The sequence below is a fragment of the Salvelinus alpinus genome, chromosome 35, assembly GCF_045679555.1.
Source record: "Salvelinus alpinus chromosome 35, SLU_Salpinus.1, whole genome shotgun sequence".
Taxonomy (NCBI): Eukaryota; Metazoa; Chordata; class Actinopteri; order Salmoniformes; family Salmonidae; genus Salvelinus; species Salvelinus alpinus.
Genome location: NC_092120.1, coordinates 12,858,950 through 12,878,567, shown reverse-complemented (window position 1 = coordinate 12,878,567; position 19,618 = coordinate 12,858,950). Strand labels below are relative to the sequence as shown.

At 41.4% G+C, this 19,618-nt stretch overlaps 1 protein-coding gene across 2 annotated transcripts in view; it reads right to left on the bottom strand.

Moving 5' to 3' along the window:
• LOC139564564 (platelet endothelial aggregation receptor 1-like) overlaps window positions 1-19,618 on the bottom strand; it is a 32,302-nt gene extending 12,684 nt beyond the window's left edge. For both annotated transcript variants that reach the window (XM_071384182.1, XM_071384183.1), the window contains exons 1-5: window positions 19,395-19,618; window positions 1,236-1,346; window positions 885-986; window positions 683-783; window positions 327-419 (exon numbers count right to left, since the gene is read on the bottom strand). In XM_071384182.1, the coding sequence (XP_071240283.1) occupies window positions 327-419; window positions 683-783; window positions 885-986; window positions 1,236-1,342 (403 nt within the window). In that variant the 5' untranslated portion in view covers window positions 1,343-1,346; window positions 19,395-19,618. The remainder of the gene's footprint in view (window positions 1-326; window positions 420-682; window positions 784-884; window positions 987-1,235; window positions 1,347-19,394) is intronic.

Here is a 19,618-nt window from a genome sequence, read left to right as displayed (position 1 = left end):
AGTCAGACATAGTGTCCTCCTGGTCTAATAAACTGTTTTCTGGGCTGTGGCTTACTTCAATGACGCATCATTGTTTATTTGGTCCCTTGCTGTTTCCATTGGAAAGCCCTATGTGTGATTGAGTGTTGTGTGTGAGGATCAGTTTTTGAGTAATGGTCACTTGTCATTTCCTGCAGTGTGTGTGTGTGTGTGTGTGTGTGTGTGTGTGTGTGTGTGTGTGTGTGTGTGTGTGTGTGTGTGTGTGTGTGTGTGTGTGTGTGTGTGTGTGTGTGTGTGTGTGTGTGTGTGCGTGTGCGTGTGCGTGTGTGTGTGTTGATGTAACGCACCACTGGAACAGTCGTCGCCACGCCAGCCTCCTTCACACTGGCAGCGGTCTGGAGCAACACATCTCCCATGGACACACTCCTTAGTACAGCGGGCTAGTGATGAAAAACACAAACAAACACACTCTTAAGTAGACTAGAAGGTTGGTGGAGATATTATATATATTATGTAAGTCATGCATGTCAACTCTCCAGAATGTAACCAACTCAGCAACCAAGCACAAAATTGGATGAATTGTAGAAATCGATGGCAAAATATGTAGAAATGTAATTCATTGAAATGCTACTGATGAATCCAAGTGAATCTTCTAAGTTTGTTTTGATATGCTAATAAAGAAAAGCCATGACGTTAAACTTACGGACACATTTGTCTCTGCTCTCGTAGTAGCCAGGGCAACACTGGTACCTCCGGCGGTAGTCCATCTTCACCGCCTGTCTGTATGCTGTCTTATAGGTGATCCTGACCAACACAAAGTCAAATAGAGAATACTTCCTGTTACCCTCTGACCTTATGGACACAACCAGGAAGTAAACAAGAAGTGTGTCGGCAGACTGTGTTACCTGTGACGGGTGCATCTGTAGGAGGTGCGTGGCTCAGAGCAAGGTTCCTCTGTCACCTGGTCATAAGGGTGGGCATACGACTCCTTCACTGAGGTTGGGAAGCTGCATGAAAGGACAAAATGTACTCAGACATAATAATACATTGACAGAACGGACCCATCATGGTCTGGAGTTGAGACAACCTGAAGTTCATATTTTGAGCCAAGTGTTACATCTTCAATGATAAGTGCAACAACAAACAACAAGTTAGCTGCAATTAAACCTGCTGCTACTTCTATTTCTTTCTCACATGCTAAAATATGCTCTCTTCTATTCTGGTACAGTGAAATGAGATGAGCTACACTGACTTACCTCTCCCATACGCTACACACATTGGGATCCCTGGGGTTCAAAGACCAGGACAGGCCAATCAGAATGCTCAGAACCAGCAGGACGGTACAGGTCTGCAGTGACTGCATGGTCCTGAGGAGAGAAAGGGAGGAAAAAGGTTATGGAGGATATTTATAATGCCTATCCATGGGAGCAATAGCAGTGATAATATGCTACAAATTGAAAGCATGAGGACCAACATTTGAGGAGAGGGTTAGTTATTAAGAATCAGGTTATGAGCAGGAAAAGGGATAATCAATTACCTACCTTTTTTCTATTCTCATTAAACAGCACATCAAATCATACTGTCTATGTTAAACTGATACTTGTCCGTTTTTTGTTTGGCACTGCTTTTAGCCCGCCATCTGAGTTACAAAGATATCAAACACTTCACAATGTAAAGAATATGAACATTTATCTGAAACCTTCCTGTAGTTTAAAGCAGTATCACCCCTTGTAAAAGAGTTCATTAAACACTAAGCAGAGGTAAGGCAGCGGGCCAGCATTGAGCCGTTTACCCAGACCCTCCCCGTCTTGCTCCCTATTCTCCCCATTTGGCAACTTAGAACAGAGGAATCTGAACAGTGGTGTAAAGAACTTAAGTAAAAATACTTTAAGGTCCTACTTAAGTCGTTTTTTGAGGTATCTGTACTATACTATTTATATTTTTGGCAACTTTTACTTTTATTTCACTACCTTCCAAAAGAAAAGTATGTACTTTTCTCCATACATTTTCCCTGACACCCAAAACTACTTACATTTTGAATGCTTAGGAGGACAGGAAAATGGTCAAATTCACACACTAATCAAGATCCCTGGTCATCCCTACTGCCTCTGATCTGGTGGACTCACTAAACACAAATGCTTCGTTTGTAAATGATGTCTGAGTGTTGGAGTGTGCCCTGGCTATCCGTAAAAAAATGTAATAAAAAACATTGTGCTGTCTGGTTCGCTTAATATAAGAAATTTGAAATGATTAAGTATATTTAAGCAATTACATTTACTTTTGATACTTAAGCATATTTAAAACCAAAAATATTTAGACTTTTACTCAAGTAGTATTTTACTGGGTGACTTTGACTTTTTCTATAGTCATTTTCTATGAAGGTATCTTTACTTTTACTCAAGTATGACAATTGGGTACTTTTTCCACCACTGAATCTGAGAGAGAGCGAGAAAGAGCGAGCAAGAGAGACAGAAATGGATTGGGGGAGGAATGCGACTCCAGCTACCATCCTAGCTATTATCAATCAGAGCAGGAGAGAATACTCCACACTCTTCCGCCATGTCCCCTTCCACACTCACACCATCTGGATCCAATCAAAACGCAGACCCAGGGGAACGCCCAGTGATGGGGACCAGAGCAGGCTCTCAGGGAGCGGCAGAGAAAGTGGTCTTTTTCCCCCAAAACTCCCATGGACATTTTGGGAAGTTCAGGAACACTATAGCATGGGTCAACTGAAGTGCCATTCCCCTCATCGTGGGAAAGGGACAGTCTTTGGAGGATGGACTCATGTTGACATAAAATTGGTCAAGGCTATTTATTCCCTTCTGTTTTTCTAATACGTCCCCCTGACAAAGTTAGTGTACTATAGCTTCTCAGGTCACCAACGAGGATGAAATAAAGAGCTTGTGGTATTAAACTATTTCTATGACTATTCCAAAGGAGATATTTAGCATTTATTTCAGTCAAGCAAAGAGAGGAACAACAAGACACTTAAATAAGTCTAGGTCTAGCCCATAAGTCTAGGTTTCTTCCTCCCCTCACAACGTAAGGATGTGGTTTTTCAACAATGCCATGCTAGGATCCCTTTTAGGGGCTTTAGCCCAAGCATTTTCCTAATCAGAGTAACAAACAAACTGCAGCCACAGCCCAGCAGTCGCACTAAACCTAAACCTACAGCTGTAGTTATGAGTTGATTTGTCACAATGCTCCCTGTAACATAAATCAAGTACATTCACGATCTGCTGCTTTTGATATATCACCCCTCACAACCCTCCTGTTCTCTGTGTCAGGAGATAATACACATTCTGGCACACACTCTAACGCCTTAAAAAGCTGCACCACAAAAACAGAATTTTATAAGAACAGGCATATGGTTTTTATTAAGAGGAGCAATCGACTTTAGTAGCCACTTCATTGGACTGGAGTAAATATTTTTCATTAACTTTTTTCTTTTTAATTGAGCTTCATTAGACAAAGTCTTGAAACCGCATGGGAATGCTTAAGTGCTGAGAAAGAGAGTGTAGGTTTAATGAGTGCAGACGTGAAGAGAGACAGCTCTGACTGAAAGTAAAGTCAGCGCAGTTCACATGACATGTTTGGGTTACCTTTAAATTGAACGGTAGGTCGGTAGTCTTAACTGGTAAGTAGGTAGCATACCCCTGCTCAGAGAGGTAAAAGGGTTCAGGTCCTCTCCCCACCAAAAGCAGGCTTTTATTTGCTACTCCACCCATACATGTGGCTTGATTATAGAATCCTGCCCAAGCCTTTGCCGCTGAGAGTACACTCTTATTAATCTCAACCTACAGTTTATTAGCTTTTACCTTATCATATTTTTTCCATAATCTTTTATAAAAATCAAGATTCTTCTTCTGTGTTGCTTTATGCAACCAACGTATGATAAAAACATACACAGATGACAAAATATATTTATTATGTTACAAGTGATAAGTGCAGATGGGCACCAGATTTGGCTCTACATATATTTTAGCTCGTAGTCCGGGCATAGTCCGGTCCAGGGTGTATTCTGGACCAGAGCTACTGTACATCTCTACAGTATGTGCCTTGAATGGTACAGAGATGGTTCTGGACCTCTAACGCTGCAGCCTGCACTAGAAGGCTTTTGGGTTAGTTTCAATGAGCAAAGCAGACCATCTCAACTGGACTTTCATGCAGCCCAATAAAAAAAATGAGGATAGGAATACACAGTACAACGCACGCACGCACACACACACGCACGCACGCACGCACACACACACACACACACACACACACACACACACACACACACACACACACACACACACACACACACACACACACACACACACACACACACACACACTTTCTAATACTTTCATCGACAGCTCATTTGTTTTCATGTTCTTAAAACGTTCCATGCACAAAATGAGTCCCACACGTTGAAACGAGTACAGAGAAACTATTTATAGTATCTGAGTATACAGTATTCGCTAATTCATTGGACTTGTCTTGGCTCACAATGTCAAGCGCCCCAAAACTAAACAAGTGGCCCAGGCGTGTGCAGATCGTACCAACTGGAGAATGCCCTAATGTTTAAAAAGGGCCCCACAATGCTCTTTCTAGAACTGCACAGGGATTTCAATGAAAGCAAGGCCCAAATGAAAACAGATGTACTCGTGTCACATTAATCTTGCAAAACCGAGACACTCTTATGCATGTTGTTACCATTCAATTTCAGTCATTAGTCTTGCAAAAGCCTCAGAAATGAGACTAAAGAAAAACATTTGATTTGGTTTCACACCTCTGAAACCATTGCATTCAGTTTTCATTTAATGACAGCTCTGGAGGCTACTCACATATATTTACTGAAACTCCATGCTCGTCTTTTATTATTATTATTATTATTATTTCATCTTTACCATCATTTGAACCATGCAATATGCATGCAATAGTGATTCATTCACATTTACTCAGCATCCTAAAGCTTCTTGTCTTCCAAGACAATCCAGTCTTGAGTGGCATGGGGTCTTAATGGTCAATATTGGATAACAAGCTCCTTAAATAAGAGTAGAGACTTTTTAAAATTCTGTCAGTAAATGTTGAAATTCTAGACACTGCACATGGCACTATTTAAATGTTGCTTGCCTTTTCCCCTCCCCTCTACTCCTCTCTCTTTTTGTGGTTGAAATGTTAACTGAGGTAGAAAATATTAGTCACTCTTTGGAACGGAGCGTTGCAAAGGAAAATAAAATTGAGAGAAACGCATTGGCATTGGCTGTGGATTGGAAGATGGGGTCCAATTCTTTATTCAGTCCATCAATTATCCAATAAGATGAATTTGATAAGATTAGTTCATATTTAAATGTTGCTTGCCTTTTTCCCTCCCCTCTACTCCTCTCTCTCTTTGGGGTTGAAATGTTAATTGAGGTAGAAAATATTAGTCACTCTTTGGAACAGAGCGATGTAAAGGAAAATAAAATTGAGAGAAAAACACATTGGTGTGGATTGGTGACAGAATGAGAGAGAGAGAAAGAGAAAATAGAAAAGGAGAAAAGAGACAGACAGAGAGAGAGAGAAAAAGACAGAGGGGGGAAAGGAGGGAGAAAGAGAGAGGGATGCCAAGGACAACTCGATTTTCATGTAGAGGGGTGTAATATTTAAACCAGACTAAGAAACTAAGCTACACAATATGAAGTCTCAAGTTCACAGTCATTTCTCAAAGTTACTCCTGGGAATCTCCTGGCAGTGTAAAATGCTATAATAGTGTTACATGATCAATAATATGAATGCCATTTCTAAATGTCCAAATGTTCCAAATTATTGAAGCCAAAGAGAGAAAAATAACACAGGAAAACAGTTTATTCACTTCAGTATTGCATTCGCCACGTGTGCACTGCGCAAAAACGATGGGTTAAGCGTAAACAACTTGGCAATGAGGTCAATATCCATTCAACAGCCAACTCCTATATATGATTCTATGATACTTCTAAGGTAACAACAACCAATCAAAAGTCAATGTCACCAGCTGCACTGTTTTCATGATAGATTGTAGTTGAACATTATTCAGAAAATATGATTTAAAAAAGCTTCAGCTAAATCATATATGATTTTCAATACATATCACTTAGGTAACGTAACAACCAAAACGTATCAACACGATATAATTGGCTGAACGCTTCTGATTATCAATTCCCCTGATTAGTGATATCAAGAGTCTTTTTAGGAAAAATATAACCATTTCAAGCTCTAGACTTTGTGTCATCTATTTACATTTGAACTGTAAGAATAACAAATCCATAAAAGTGCTCTCAAGCTGACAAGCATTGCCAGCTGGAGTGAATAAGATGGAGAGCTTGATGTGTCACTCTAACCACAGCCTATAGTCCCGACTCTGCAGCATTAGCCCCCAGCCCCTCTCGCCCCTCTACCCTCCATTAAAACACAGTTACTGTAAACTAGATTTAAAACCCATAATCCTTTGCATCTGGGATTTCTTCATGGTGCGCATGAGAGATTTGGCTCCTTCGACCACAGCTAGGCTGGCACACACTCCCTAGACGCTATAATGCCACATGTTGGGTGGATGGGTGTAGGGGAAAAGGGAGTAGGCACCATGAACAACCCTTTGGGTGAATAGGAACTTGATGGAACAACTACACACCACCCCACACCCAATCTTTCAAATTCATACTTTCAGAAACATGAATGTTTTTTTGCAAATCAGAAATATATGTGGTGCGTAACTGTTGATTTGGTCAATTTCTCACATTTATCCATTACATATTTTATTGTTTCTTGAACATGACACATTTTGCGGGTGTTTACAGTGAGGCTTTGTACATTAAGGGTGGTACTGAACCACAAGTCTCATCCCCCACACACTGGAACATTCTGTGTGGAAGTCTTGGCAGCTCATATGCTGTTGATGGCTGTCGTAGGATTTGCGTGACAAAGGGATGATATGGAGGGAAAGAGGAGGGGTTCGTCTTTTGGGGAGTTACTTCTCGGAAGGCTGTATTTTGCTGAGTGAGCTTGGAGCTGCAGGGTGTGCTGTCTTCTGTAGGATTCATGCGAATGAACTATGAGTTCTTGAACTTTGACCTTTGACCTGAGAGAAAAAAAGACACCTTTAACTTTTGGGTGTCTGCTTCTTTTGTCTTCCTTTTGCAGACAATTTAAATTTGTTATTGTATCTCAGCAGATCTGTTTGATGCTTTCGTTTTACTGAATGTTCTCGGAAAAGCACAGACGCAAACATTTTGGATGGGATTCAACACAGCCTCTTCAATTCAGTGACATATGCTTAATGGTGTCTGCCAATCTATGCTAGGATTTGAGTCATAGAACATCTCTGTAATACTTCGTTAAATCAGGGTAGTTGCTATGGAAAAACAAATAAAATGGTCCCTATGTCAACTGTATGTCATCCATATGTCTAATTTCCTCAATCATAATGTTGTACTTCATGCTCTTTTCTTATTTTCTTCATGTTGGCTCTTTAACTCAACTTCTGTCTTGCTTTGGGATCAGAGTATTGTGGGAACCTCTAGTGAAGTATTCTAGATGATGTGTATCGTCCTCGGCTGATCTTCTCATGACACTACCAGACATAACACTCAGCTTTTCATCCATGTTTGTTTTCTTCTGGGTTCTTCCAACATACACAACAAGGCCAAGAGGTCAAAAGTCTTTGAAATCTTTAGTGGACCATCAGAAAACAAAAACAAGCCCAGCTAAACACTGTGATGACCAGTGATTAACAACTGACAAAGGCCCTCGTGTCTAAGTCAGGGATGGGCAACTAGTGGCCCGTTTTTGTAGGCCCACGGACCAACCTAAAAATATATATATTTTAAACTCAGTCGGGGTCTCAACTCACTGTTGAGAGTGAGTAGAATAGTAGAAATCACCACGTGCAATTTCGATTTCGGCGCGCATCATCTTATGTCAGTCACTGACAGTCACTTATTGAGCCCATGTCATCTAAAAAAAATTGGTAAATTTGTGATTGGTAAATTAGTCTAGCCAGTTATCTAAACTAGTAGTAATCATGGTCTAATTACAGACCCGGGGGGGGGGGGGGGGGGCATTGAATTTATTAGTCACTCTCACTCTGATATCATATTAAAAACTGCAAACATTTGTCTCCACCCTACGGCAAAAAATGTCACTTAGGGCCCCAACAAAATGTCACTTAGGGCCCCCAAAAGGCTAGGGCTGGCTCTGACTGCACGTGTTAGTATGGATGTGGGTACGCAGAACCGCGAGCCACTGCGACCCCTCACATTGAGTTCAGATTTTTGGTGGCCCCCACCCCAATCAAAGTTGCCCATCCCTGGTCAAAGTTTATCAACTGGCCACTAGTTCAACTTTTATGTCAAAAGATAAAAGACGAAAAGTAATTTATTGAACTTGACCTGTTTTTAACTTTTGATATATCACTTTTGGATGTCTGTTTCTTTAAAAATGTTATTGAACCTCAGGAAATCTGTTTGATGCGGTCAACATTTTGAACACGATTCAACACAACCCTTCTCAGCAACAGTCTCTTCAATACAGTGACATGCTGTACGCTTAATGGTGTCTGCCAATCTATGCTACGGTTTGAGTCATAAAACACTTCTCTAACGCTTCGTTAAATCAGGGTAGTTGCTATGGAAAAATAAAAATAACCTACAGTATGTCTGTATGTCAACTCTATTGCCTCACACCTCTTCTCTTCTTCTGCCTTACACACATAGCCGGACTACCGCATTTGGGGCCCTGGGCCACCGTCCTCCAGGGGAAATAAGCCATGGTTCAGAGAGAAAAATGTGCAGTTTTATAATGCTATTCTACACATTTTGTCATGAGGCTGAGAGAACATTTTGCAGTTTTAAAGCTAATTTCCAGCAATTCTACACATTTTGCTATCATATGCTATCTGGGGGAAACGAGGGACACGCACCTTATTCTTTTGTGGTCCAGGGCCTGTGTGTGAGCAGGGACAGATTACCGAACGGGCATGCAGGGTACATATTTTGCTAACATATGCTATGTGGGGGTCCCCAACCTCCAGGGGGGCCCAACCCCCCCAAAAGAAAAAGGTTGGCGGGCCCCAGACCTGGTGGTCGAGGGGCCCCTAAATACCAGATGATTGGGTCAGGAGGTCTACGTGATGGTCACACCTTTTCCTCTACTCCTAGAGAGCAGCTCTAGCAGTCTGATAAACCAGAGTTGGGGTGGATGTGTTAGACTCTATCCCTGTGATGTTGGTCATGTGGTTCTGGTATAGAAAGCTTATGTCATAGGCACTGTCAATAGGGTGACACTGAACAGACTGAAATAGATAACGGAGGTAGGGTTGATAAGGGTATCATGGTAATGCTGTTGTTTTGGGCCTTATGAGAACATCAACATGAGCTCTACACATGGCCGAACAGTCAGCCATGGAATATGTGCCTCATAGTGTTGTTAAGGTAATACTTGAAGCTAGTTCATGCATGGTCATTCAGACCTAATATATCCATATGATAAGGATGGTATGAATGCCTGGCCAATTGAAACGTGTTGTACTGACACTCTGGGAACACATTCTCTCTTGTTGTGTTGGGCGTTTGGCCAAGTTGAGGCCTCTCTCTCCAAGTTGAGTCCATCCCTGTGGCATCGCTCCACAGTGAGGGCTTGTGTGTTCTCGTCTGCAACCAGCTAGCCACACAGTGTAAACTACCTCTAGGGCCGGCACACTCCAGACCATAACCACAGGCAGAGTGACTGTGGTTTCGTCGGTCAGGGAAAGTGTAGGGGTCCTCACAAACACAAACACTCCGGAGTACTCTAGCCAGAACAAAAACACATGCATATGTACATGTACAGTACACCCCAAAACACTCACCTCAGATTAAAAAGCATAGTTTAGTGTCTTAATAGTATTTTTATGCAAGCTTAACTATATGAAATGGTGGAAAACCTAAAATGGAGGCCCTGGCTGAGGTTTTGGAGGGACATGACCATACAGAGCAGTAATTATATGTGCCGTAATGTCCTGGGGATCATAATGTGTGCGGAGACACATGCGCTTCTTGTTTTAAAAAAAAGGCTTTCCACAAACCATAACCAGAAAACACAGGCTTGATTGTAAACGCACACAGCAAGAACACGGTCGAAAGACCACACCATTAGCATTATTGTGAGACCATCGCAGAGATGGCTCCAGCAACAGTTCAGGATTCTGGATATGTAATTACCATAGAATCAAGTGGTATTATTCTAGAGACCACATGCGTGTACAGTGAGCTTTCATAGTGAATGTACCTCCATGCTGGAGACGAGCTGTTTAGTACAGTTTAGTTGGTATAAAAGAGCAATCCACTAATCCTATAACCCCATTCATAACCGAATCCTCAGCTGTAGATTCATATTTACCATAATTATCCTCAATAAATACTGTAACATCCTGACATACAGGTCTTGAATATCGAAACGATAAATGACTACATCATTTGAGAATTTCACAATTACACAATTTGTGTTATGACTTCTAGACATCCTGATAATCATGACCAGTGAAACATTCACAGGAATGTTGATTGTTCTGGTGTTGCAGTATGAATCATCATCAGTAGCTTGTTTGTTCAGAACTACCCCTTCCTTTGCTCTTCCTGCCATACCCTGTAGTGAAATCACCTCTCCTACTACAATAGGGTGGTGACATTACAACAGGAAGTTCCCTATAGTCTGAAGGTCTCTGTGAGTCACCCTGTGGTGCCCTGGAACGCACAATCCTATTGTTATACTACCCCTTGAATCACTTCACACATGATGCCATGATCCTGATGCTCGTCCAAGTCATTGGATGAAAGTTAGAAAAGGGCCTTGGCGCGTGACAGTGAAGAGATAGGAGTCTGTAAGGTGTGAAGGTTGTTTGTGTACGAGAAAGAGGTGTTATAAACTCAAGACACCAGTCATACCTCAACACATCACCCTCCTCATGATGTCACACTACACATATGAATGTACGTAATTCTATGAACAAAAGTGGACTTCATCATAAAGAATGTGTATGGTATTTTCTAAACACAAGTGATCGTCGCATACACAAGGCCGGACGTCAAGCACAGACAAAGAACAGCTTAACATACTTACACAAACACACTGGATGGATAGCAAGTGACGACAATAATATAGCTACCATGACCACCGCCAATTTGAGCTTGCCACTGCAGATTGCAATCTTTCAATATTCTTCGAAAATATCCTCTACCAGTCTGTCCCACATCTTATCTATTTTTCCATCATTTCCACCACAACAACGTCAATCTAATTTCCTCAATCATGATTTTGTTCTCCATGCTCTTTTCCTTCATGCTGTCACTTTCACTCAACTTCTCTGTCCTTTTCAGCAGTCCAGAGTATATTGTGGGAACCTCTAGTGAAGTATTCTAGATGATGTGTATCGTCCTCGGCTGATTTTCTCATGACACTACCAGACATAACACTCAGCTTTTCATCCATGTTTGTTTTCTTCTGGGTTCTTCCAACATACACAACAAGACCAAGAGGTCACAAGCCTTTTAAATCTTTAGTGGACCATCAGAATACAAAAAACCCAGCTAAACACTTTGACCAATGACTAACAACTGACAAAAGCACTTGTGTCTAAGTTCATCAACTGGCCACTAATTCAACCTTTATGTCAAAAGATAACAAGACCAAAAGAGAGTAATAATGTTATCTTGACCTGCTTCTAGGGTCTTCAAATGAAGTTTGGTTTTTCTATAGGCACTTCACTTTTGTTACGAAATCAATCCTCCTCCTTATGATCATCCAAGTCTAGAAAAGCCATGCCTGTTTTATGACCACACCGTAGTCTGTGCACTGTGCACATCTGGATTTACTACACTGGTGGTGGCAAATTCAAAAACACTCTCTGCCTCTCGTACTTCCTCAATTTTGCGGTCTGTCAATCAATACCCAATGAATCATCGGCCGCAGAGCAGCACTGGTACAGTATTCCAATAATGTTGTGTTCTGTATTTTCTCACTAAGGGAAACAGCCAAGCAGAATGTACTCTAACAAAAGGAAATGCTGAACTGATGTGGACAGCAAAAATTGCCTGGTCATCTAAAACACTTCCATCACACATCCACATAAACACAGATTGGCACATACAGAGACCTACAGTGACTTCATTGAGGCCTCACATGCCCTCCCCCACAACAAGTGTGTGCACTCACACTTTCCATCTCTAGCCACTATCCCCTTTCCCTTGGCTGAATCCCATGCATATTGCGTACTACTGTAGTCCCAGATGTTAGCTGCAGTCCCCTCTCCAGCGGCAGGGTGTGGTATCAAACCCCCTCTTCCTTGGCTAACACGAAGGCTAACGGAACCATGGCCTCAACAGGACCCACAGCGGCCCTGATAGGTTACAGTAACACAGATTTGGATGTTACAGTTTATCTTAGTTTAAATATTTCTTCAATATAGGCATGATAATTCCTAATATATAGGTTTCGGTGCAATGCAGAACTTTTAGAAAGACTAAAGACACCCCAAGGAATAAACAAAGATTTTCCACATTTAGTGTAACATGTACATTCATACACCGATCCTTCAGTATCCCATGGTTGAGTATCTGATTCAGTGTTCTCTTCAATAACACATGGTTCAAGTACCAGACATTTCATGCCATGGGCATTAGCTTTAAATGCCCAATGAAGCCGTTTTTATATCAATATCACATTTCTTGGTAACAATGAAGTACCTTAATGGAATGGATTTCCATTCAAATGGGCAAAAATTGCGTTTTAGCAAAAAAATATCTCTCAAGCAAAATATTTGCTAGGACTGTCTGGGAATGGTCTGAGTGGGAAGGGAAAAACTGAAAACTAGCTGTTATTGGCAGAGAGGTTTGGAACGCTCTTTGTTATTCGTCTATTAACCAATTTACCCCATGTCGCCATGGAAAGCCGAAACTCCCTCCCATGCAAATCTGCTGATTATAAGGTCTTGTGTATATTGTATTTTCAACCAGTAACTGTCAGGAAATAACACTGATCACATTTGTTCATACTTTTACAGTGTTAGTTTCATCAGCTGTTGTATAATATGATACAAAACACAGGAAAACAGAATTTTGAAGGCACTGGGCCTTTCTTTTTTTTTACTTCACAGTTCTTTGAAACTGAGAGCAAATTACAATAACAGACTACGACCATGCAGCATCTGCTTTCGATTAAGACAACCCTTCTAATGTAACTAGCTGGCCAGTTTATTTCCAGTCAGTGAGATAGGCTCGAGCTGGAACCCATTTGGGTAGCTGTTGGTATATATTTTCTCTGTTGTTGTTGTTGTTCATCTTCTTTAAATTTACAGGATGAGTTCTGGGCATCATTTCCTGTTTGGGGAGTAATAATGGTGTCCCATCTGGGCATTTATTTACCTCATGTACCCCCCTAAATGTAAAAAGCCTGCAGGGTATGTGGTTAGGTCATTATGCACAATGCATGAAGAGACACAGAGCTAAACACGTGCAGGCAGATGTGCATCTACAGACTCGTCCCTCTGTCTGCATTATGGCTGAATGACTGCACATCAGAAAGGTTCTGTGACATGCTAGCAAAAATAACTCAATGGGACAGTAACCAGGGGTAGAACTAAGAGGGGGTTGCGTATCATAAAGTATTTGTCTCTTTCTTTCTTTCTCTATCTCTACTACCTCTCTGTTTTTCCAGGAAGTTCAGTCTGGGCCAGTAAATTCCTCTCAGTTAAACCCAATTGATTCACTGGCCTGCCTCTGGCCTTCAGTGCGCTGCCTTTGGAGGGCGAGGAGGAAATCTGCTCCTTATTAATGTGATCCTTTTATCGCAGCTTTTTCTTCACAGAACCAAAAGATCTCCCTTTCCAGATGGGCCTGGTTCTGAGCATTTGGAAGTTAAAGCCCAAACGAAGAAAAAAGAACTTGAGCCACGTGTGCTACACTGAAGATGAACCCTTAAAAACGTTCCTATGCTTTGTCTTTGCGACTATGCTTTTCACAACAGTGGTGCTGTGACCTATTTTGAGACCTATAGGTGGCAGCCATGTGGGCGTTATGCATGTCAAATGTAAAGATATGGTAAAACAAATGTTTTGTGTCACACCTGCAGGTCTGCTCTACAGAACAGGAAGGCAGGGGGCAACTGGAGACAAGGGCTAGATGCACACCACCGCCACCACACAGGACATCCTGGGCAAATAACACGGGGGGCAGGCGAGGAAGGAGAGGGGCCAGGAGCATCCCTTCCTCTTTGGGTATGATCTTCGCTAATCAAGGAAACGGCAAATGAATGTAACACTTTTTTTTCTGTGTGCAAAGTGGGAACTAATCAGTAGAGATCTGAACTGATGTAAAAAAAATAAGTTGAAGTGGAAATTCGGCGTGCTCTAATGGTAGCCTAACAACTAATAACTATAAATGGCTATAGCTGTGAGTAGGTACTCAGTCATTTCCTTGTAGTTAACACACTGTAAAAGTAAGTGTTAATGCTTCTTCCTTTCCTTCAGCACTACTCCAAAAGCATCCTTTAAATGGGGTCATCTTGATCATATAGGTCATTCTTCTTAAAAAAATGTATTACTGCACTGTCGGAACTAGAAGCACAAGCATTTCGCTACACTCGCATTGACATCTGCTAACCATGTGTATGTGACAAATAGAATTTGATTTGATTTGACCATTTAAACAAGATGGCTCAATATCGACTCTACTAACTCATGTGCTCGCTCACCTCTTATAAAACACAGGGGCCAAGCTGTCTCTTGACCCAAATAGTTTGTTTGTTCTGCTCTGTTGATCTGATAAAAAGACATGAGCTGGCGCACACCCAGAATAATAGTTTGTGTGGAGGTGCTGACTAACGGCGAATAAACTATAAACTATCAAAATAAAGAAAGTCGCACAGTCCATGTATAGGGAATGTATGAGGAAGGACCCTGAGGAAGGCACAGTGATGCCGAAACGATGGTAAATACCCATTAAATTGCTGGGAGATTATACATGGAGTGTGCGACTTTCTTTATTTTGATAGTTTAGTGCTCTGTTTATCTGCCATGGTGCAAAAAGAAAACTAAGTTAAAACATCCCAGTCTCCCAAACCCCCACAAGTCCACATTCTCCTAGCTCTTCCCCTCGCTCACCGCTGTGAAGCGCAGGGAGACAGAACTAGGACAAACAATAGGAAGCGGATAGGAAACATCTTGCCTGTAATCCCAGGTCTGCATCCCAACCTTCCCTTCCTCTGACAAGTAAACACAACTGAGGAGGGATTCTGGCGGGTAAAATAAAAACTATCCTCTACCAACACCATCATACTCATCCTGGCATTGCTGTACCCAGAGTTTCCAAGAGCAAATCCATTGGGATGCTAACATAGACTATTGTTTTGAATAACGATGATGTTGACGAGGGATACTCTCTCATTGTGCATTTCTCTGTGACTAACTCTCCCTTTTATTACCTAACCTGAATAATGGAAATGTTAGTGAGGGGAGGGGATCTCATAAAACGCATGATGGAGAGCCATGGAGTCACTGCTCCACACAGCTGGTGGACGACTGGGTTGGCTGTAGGTCGGGAACTGGGAAAAACATCAAGTGGGCCTCTACCAATACATGTCAATGGGGTGCCAAGCATGACATAACAGTTATTTATTTTAACATTCAGAATTCACATTATATTGTAAATATGACATCTTATCCAACAGTTGAGAATATAAATGGCTCTTGCTTCATTTACATAAATGACCTCACACCAGCTGCTGAAAGCAACGAAGAGTGGAAAAAACACAACCATTTTCTCAAGACGGCCTGAGAAAGCAATGAGACATTAAAGGGGATACATTTCCTCCCTCTACAGCTCAGGTTTCTGTTTGTTACAGCCTTCCTCTATAAACACCGCATGAAACGAGAGGCACCAGAACAGGCCCCCAAATCTTAATTACACATGTCTCCACCACGCCTCCACAATACCACCCTTCCTACCCAACATCACCCAACCACCCAAACAACCATCAACACAAGCAGCTCCAAAGACACTCACCACAGTACAAGTACTTTGTGGTCACTCCATTAATTAACCCCTTCAGTCCCCTCCCCCTCGATCCTCTATCCAAACCAACTGTTCTTTATGAACGTTTATTTGAGCCAGAGCCTATAGTAACTGTCCATGTTCCACAGCAAAACCGGTCAAAACCACGTCTTGCATGGCTGCAGTCGTATCTGCTCCAAATTATCTGCACGGCTGCAGAGCATATGGGGTTGAGAGACTTATACAAGCATGTGGTAGGAATATTACATCTCTGTCACCTTCTTTTGAACGTGCCATTGCTCTTTGCTGTTTTCCATTACGATGATTTATCTGCACAAAAGACTGAAAAGACGAGATTGACCAATCATCAAATCATTCAAGTATTAATTTTAATATTGACAATCACTTTGGCTGGGGAAAAAATCCCTAGGAGGTTTATCAATTGGGAGATTGCTTTGTAGATTTGACATTACATTTGCTAGACTACGATGTCAAAAAACCTCGTAAGAACCTCTCAGATCCTCTGTACAGTATAACCATTCATCCACCTTCTATATAGACAATGTTTTGAGTCCATAAAGTAAAATGTTTGGATAAAAAACAAGCAAGGATCCACAACTACGATCTAAACTCAATAACAACACACAAATTGTGTGTGACCTGGTATGAACCTTTCATGAAAAGCCATGGCTTTCAAAAGAAAACCCATAGTGGTGTACTATGTGGCGTTACAATAAACCTTAATAAACAGAGGGTTTCTGCTATTTGGAAGACAAAATTAACATGAAGCAAATATACTGTAACTACATTTACCTCATCTCTACTCATTCTATTTCTACCTCGGCTCTGGTGTGTCTGGCCAGTGTCATCCCAAACCAAAACATATCCGATGGCTCACCAGACCTCCATACTTCACCTCTTGGATGGAGAAACAGATGGTCATAGGCCAGTCAGAGGAGAGCAATGGATAAACTCCAGCTGTTTGATTTAAGAGAGGAATCTGTCGTTACACCACAGACAGAAAAGAGATCACCAAATCTACATACAGTACTCACTGATGGCAGTAAGAGTCTGTAGACAAACAGACGCATATCCAAGAGGTGTACTGTAGATGTGCAGAGCAGTACGGTATGTATGGACATTTGTCACGCCCTGACCATAGTTTTCTGTGTATGTTTCTATGTTTTGTTTGGTCAGGGTGTGATCTGAGTGGGCATTCTATGTTGTTTGTCTAGTTTGTCTATTTCTATGTGTTTGGCCTGATATGGTTCTCAATCAGAGGCAGGTGTTTGTCGTTGTCTCTGATTGGGAGCCATATTTAGGTAGCCTGTTTTGTATTGTGGGTTGTGGGTGATTGTTCCTGTTCGTGTGTTCCTGTGTTTAGTGTTCACTATTTCGGGACTTTTGCTTCTTTATTCGTTTATTTGTTATTTTTGTTTGTTTCACGTATTCCTATTAAAATGGATACTAACCACGCTGCATCTTGGTCCGACATTTCTTACTCCTCAGACGAGGAGGACGAAGACTACCGTTACAACATTAGACAGAAAAATCCACACGGAATCTCGATTTACCCACTGGGCACACGCTGGTTGAATTAATAATGTTTCCACATTATTTCAATTAAATTACATTGAACTAACTTGGAATAGATGTTGAATTGACGTCTGTGCCCAGTGGTGATCTACTTTTGTAAAGAGGTCAGCTGACTACAGACGGATATCAATGTGTTTTCCTGAGGATTTTGGTGAGCTGTCTTGGAAAGCACAGTAGATGGGAGTTTAGGTGCTGTCAGGTCCAGGTGGCAGTGGCTTACTGTGTAAATCACATATCCTATCTTTCATTTCCAGGTGTTGAGTGCTAAAGTGTTTCTATGTGCAACAGCGCCAGGTTCTCCCAAGAGCCTCCATTCACAAGTTCTCTTTGGGTACTACACTAGAGGATTTTAGACCAGTTTGCAGTCCTAAGGTAAAGCTGGGTGAAAACAGACATATACCTTACCTTTAAAACAATAAGAAATAGCTATAGAAAGAGTATATGTGTCATCCAAAGAGGAAATGTGCTCCACATAGATATGAAAAGCACTGGGTGTGTCAGATCCACCAGAGGACTCACTATGATTGTCCCATTTGGTATGTTTTCAACTTGAAGTGTTGAAAGTTGGCTCACTCACTCAGACCGTGTCACAATGTGTCGCACACTGCTAGAAGTGACAGCCACCTCATCCCCACGCTTCGTTGCCATTAGTCATGAATCTTGCCTTGCCACAACATAGGCCTCCAGGTCAATTAAGATCTTGGAATACCCAAGAGGTGCTTAATAAAATGAAAAGACAACAGAGGCGGAGGCTGGCCGTTTGGCGTAAGGAAACAACAACAGACCTACTCCCAACCGACCTACTCCCACTGACTTCCTCTGCTCTCCATTCTCTAATGGAGGACATACTGCCTGCACATCAAAGGTTTGTGTGTCACAGATAGCAGGACAGCAGCTTTAGACAAGAGCTGTCCTAGTTATGACTAGTCAATAAACCAATCTGGAGGCCCAGAAATGAGTGTGTTCTAGCCCACATCTCTATTATGAGTTGAGTTCTACTGTTTTGTCATTACAGTCATTATACTGTACCTAGATATTTAAGAGTAAGTCTTGAAAAAACAAACAACTAGGCGTAGTTAAGATACAGTAACATTAATGCACCTATATTCTTTATTGCTAATATAATTATAGTTACTATACTCGATGTGATGAAAATAAACATCAGTAATAAAGATGAAAAACATTATATATTTATAACAATATGCAGGTTGAGGTTCACATTTGTGATGTTTGCATGGATGACATCCTGCAGTCCTCCTGACTTCAGATGGGGGGGGGGGGGGGGGGGTACAGGCAAGTGGAATCATCTTTGAAACAACTTGAACCCTAAACCAAACAACTGCAAGCCTGAACAAACAATACACATTAAGATGGCACTTTACGATAGTCAGATCATGTTTTGCATATCAAGACTGTAGGCTAATCCTTCTAGCAAAATATGAATTGACCCAGCTTAGTTATGAAGATTTAGGATATGGCTATGCCCCAGCAAACACTCATGACAATAAATACTCACAAAAACAGCATTTCAAATACAAATGTTCAGTATTCACGTGTTATTTTCTATCTACTAATATATATGGTAATATGCAGGCATGTCAGGATGTACTACTGTATGTGCTGTACTTCAGAGAAAAGAGCAAGACAACAGTATGGGAGAGAATTTAAAAAATCATACAGATCTAAATATGGCCGTTACAGTTTGAATAATCTGCGAATAATCAGGCATAATCATTTTACAATAGAGGCTTTATCGTTTGTTTTCTAAACGCATACGTTTTCTGCACTCACCTGGGTGAAAAGCATTTGTTGTTAATCCACTGTATTTGCGGCGATAGTCTATTTATGCAACGAAAAATTTCCAAGTAAACTACCTCAAGATATTATAATAAATTTCCAGCGGTGGAAAATGAGTTCCAGATGAAGTCAGTGAAGAAAGAGCAGTAGTATAACTTCACAACTTCAGTGCACTGGTTTCTGCCGCATCCATCGGGGGAGGGTCTGTTAGTCGCAGA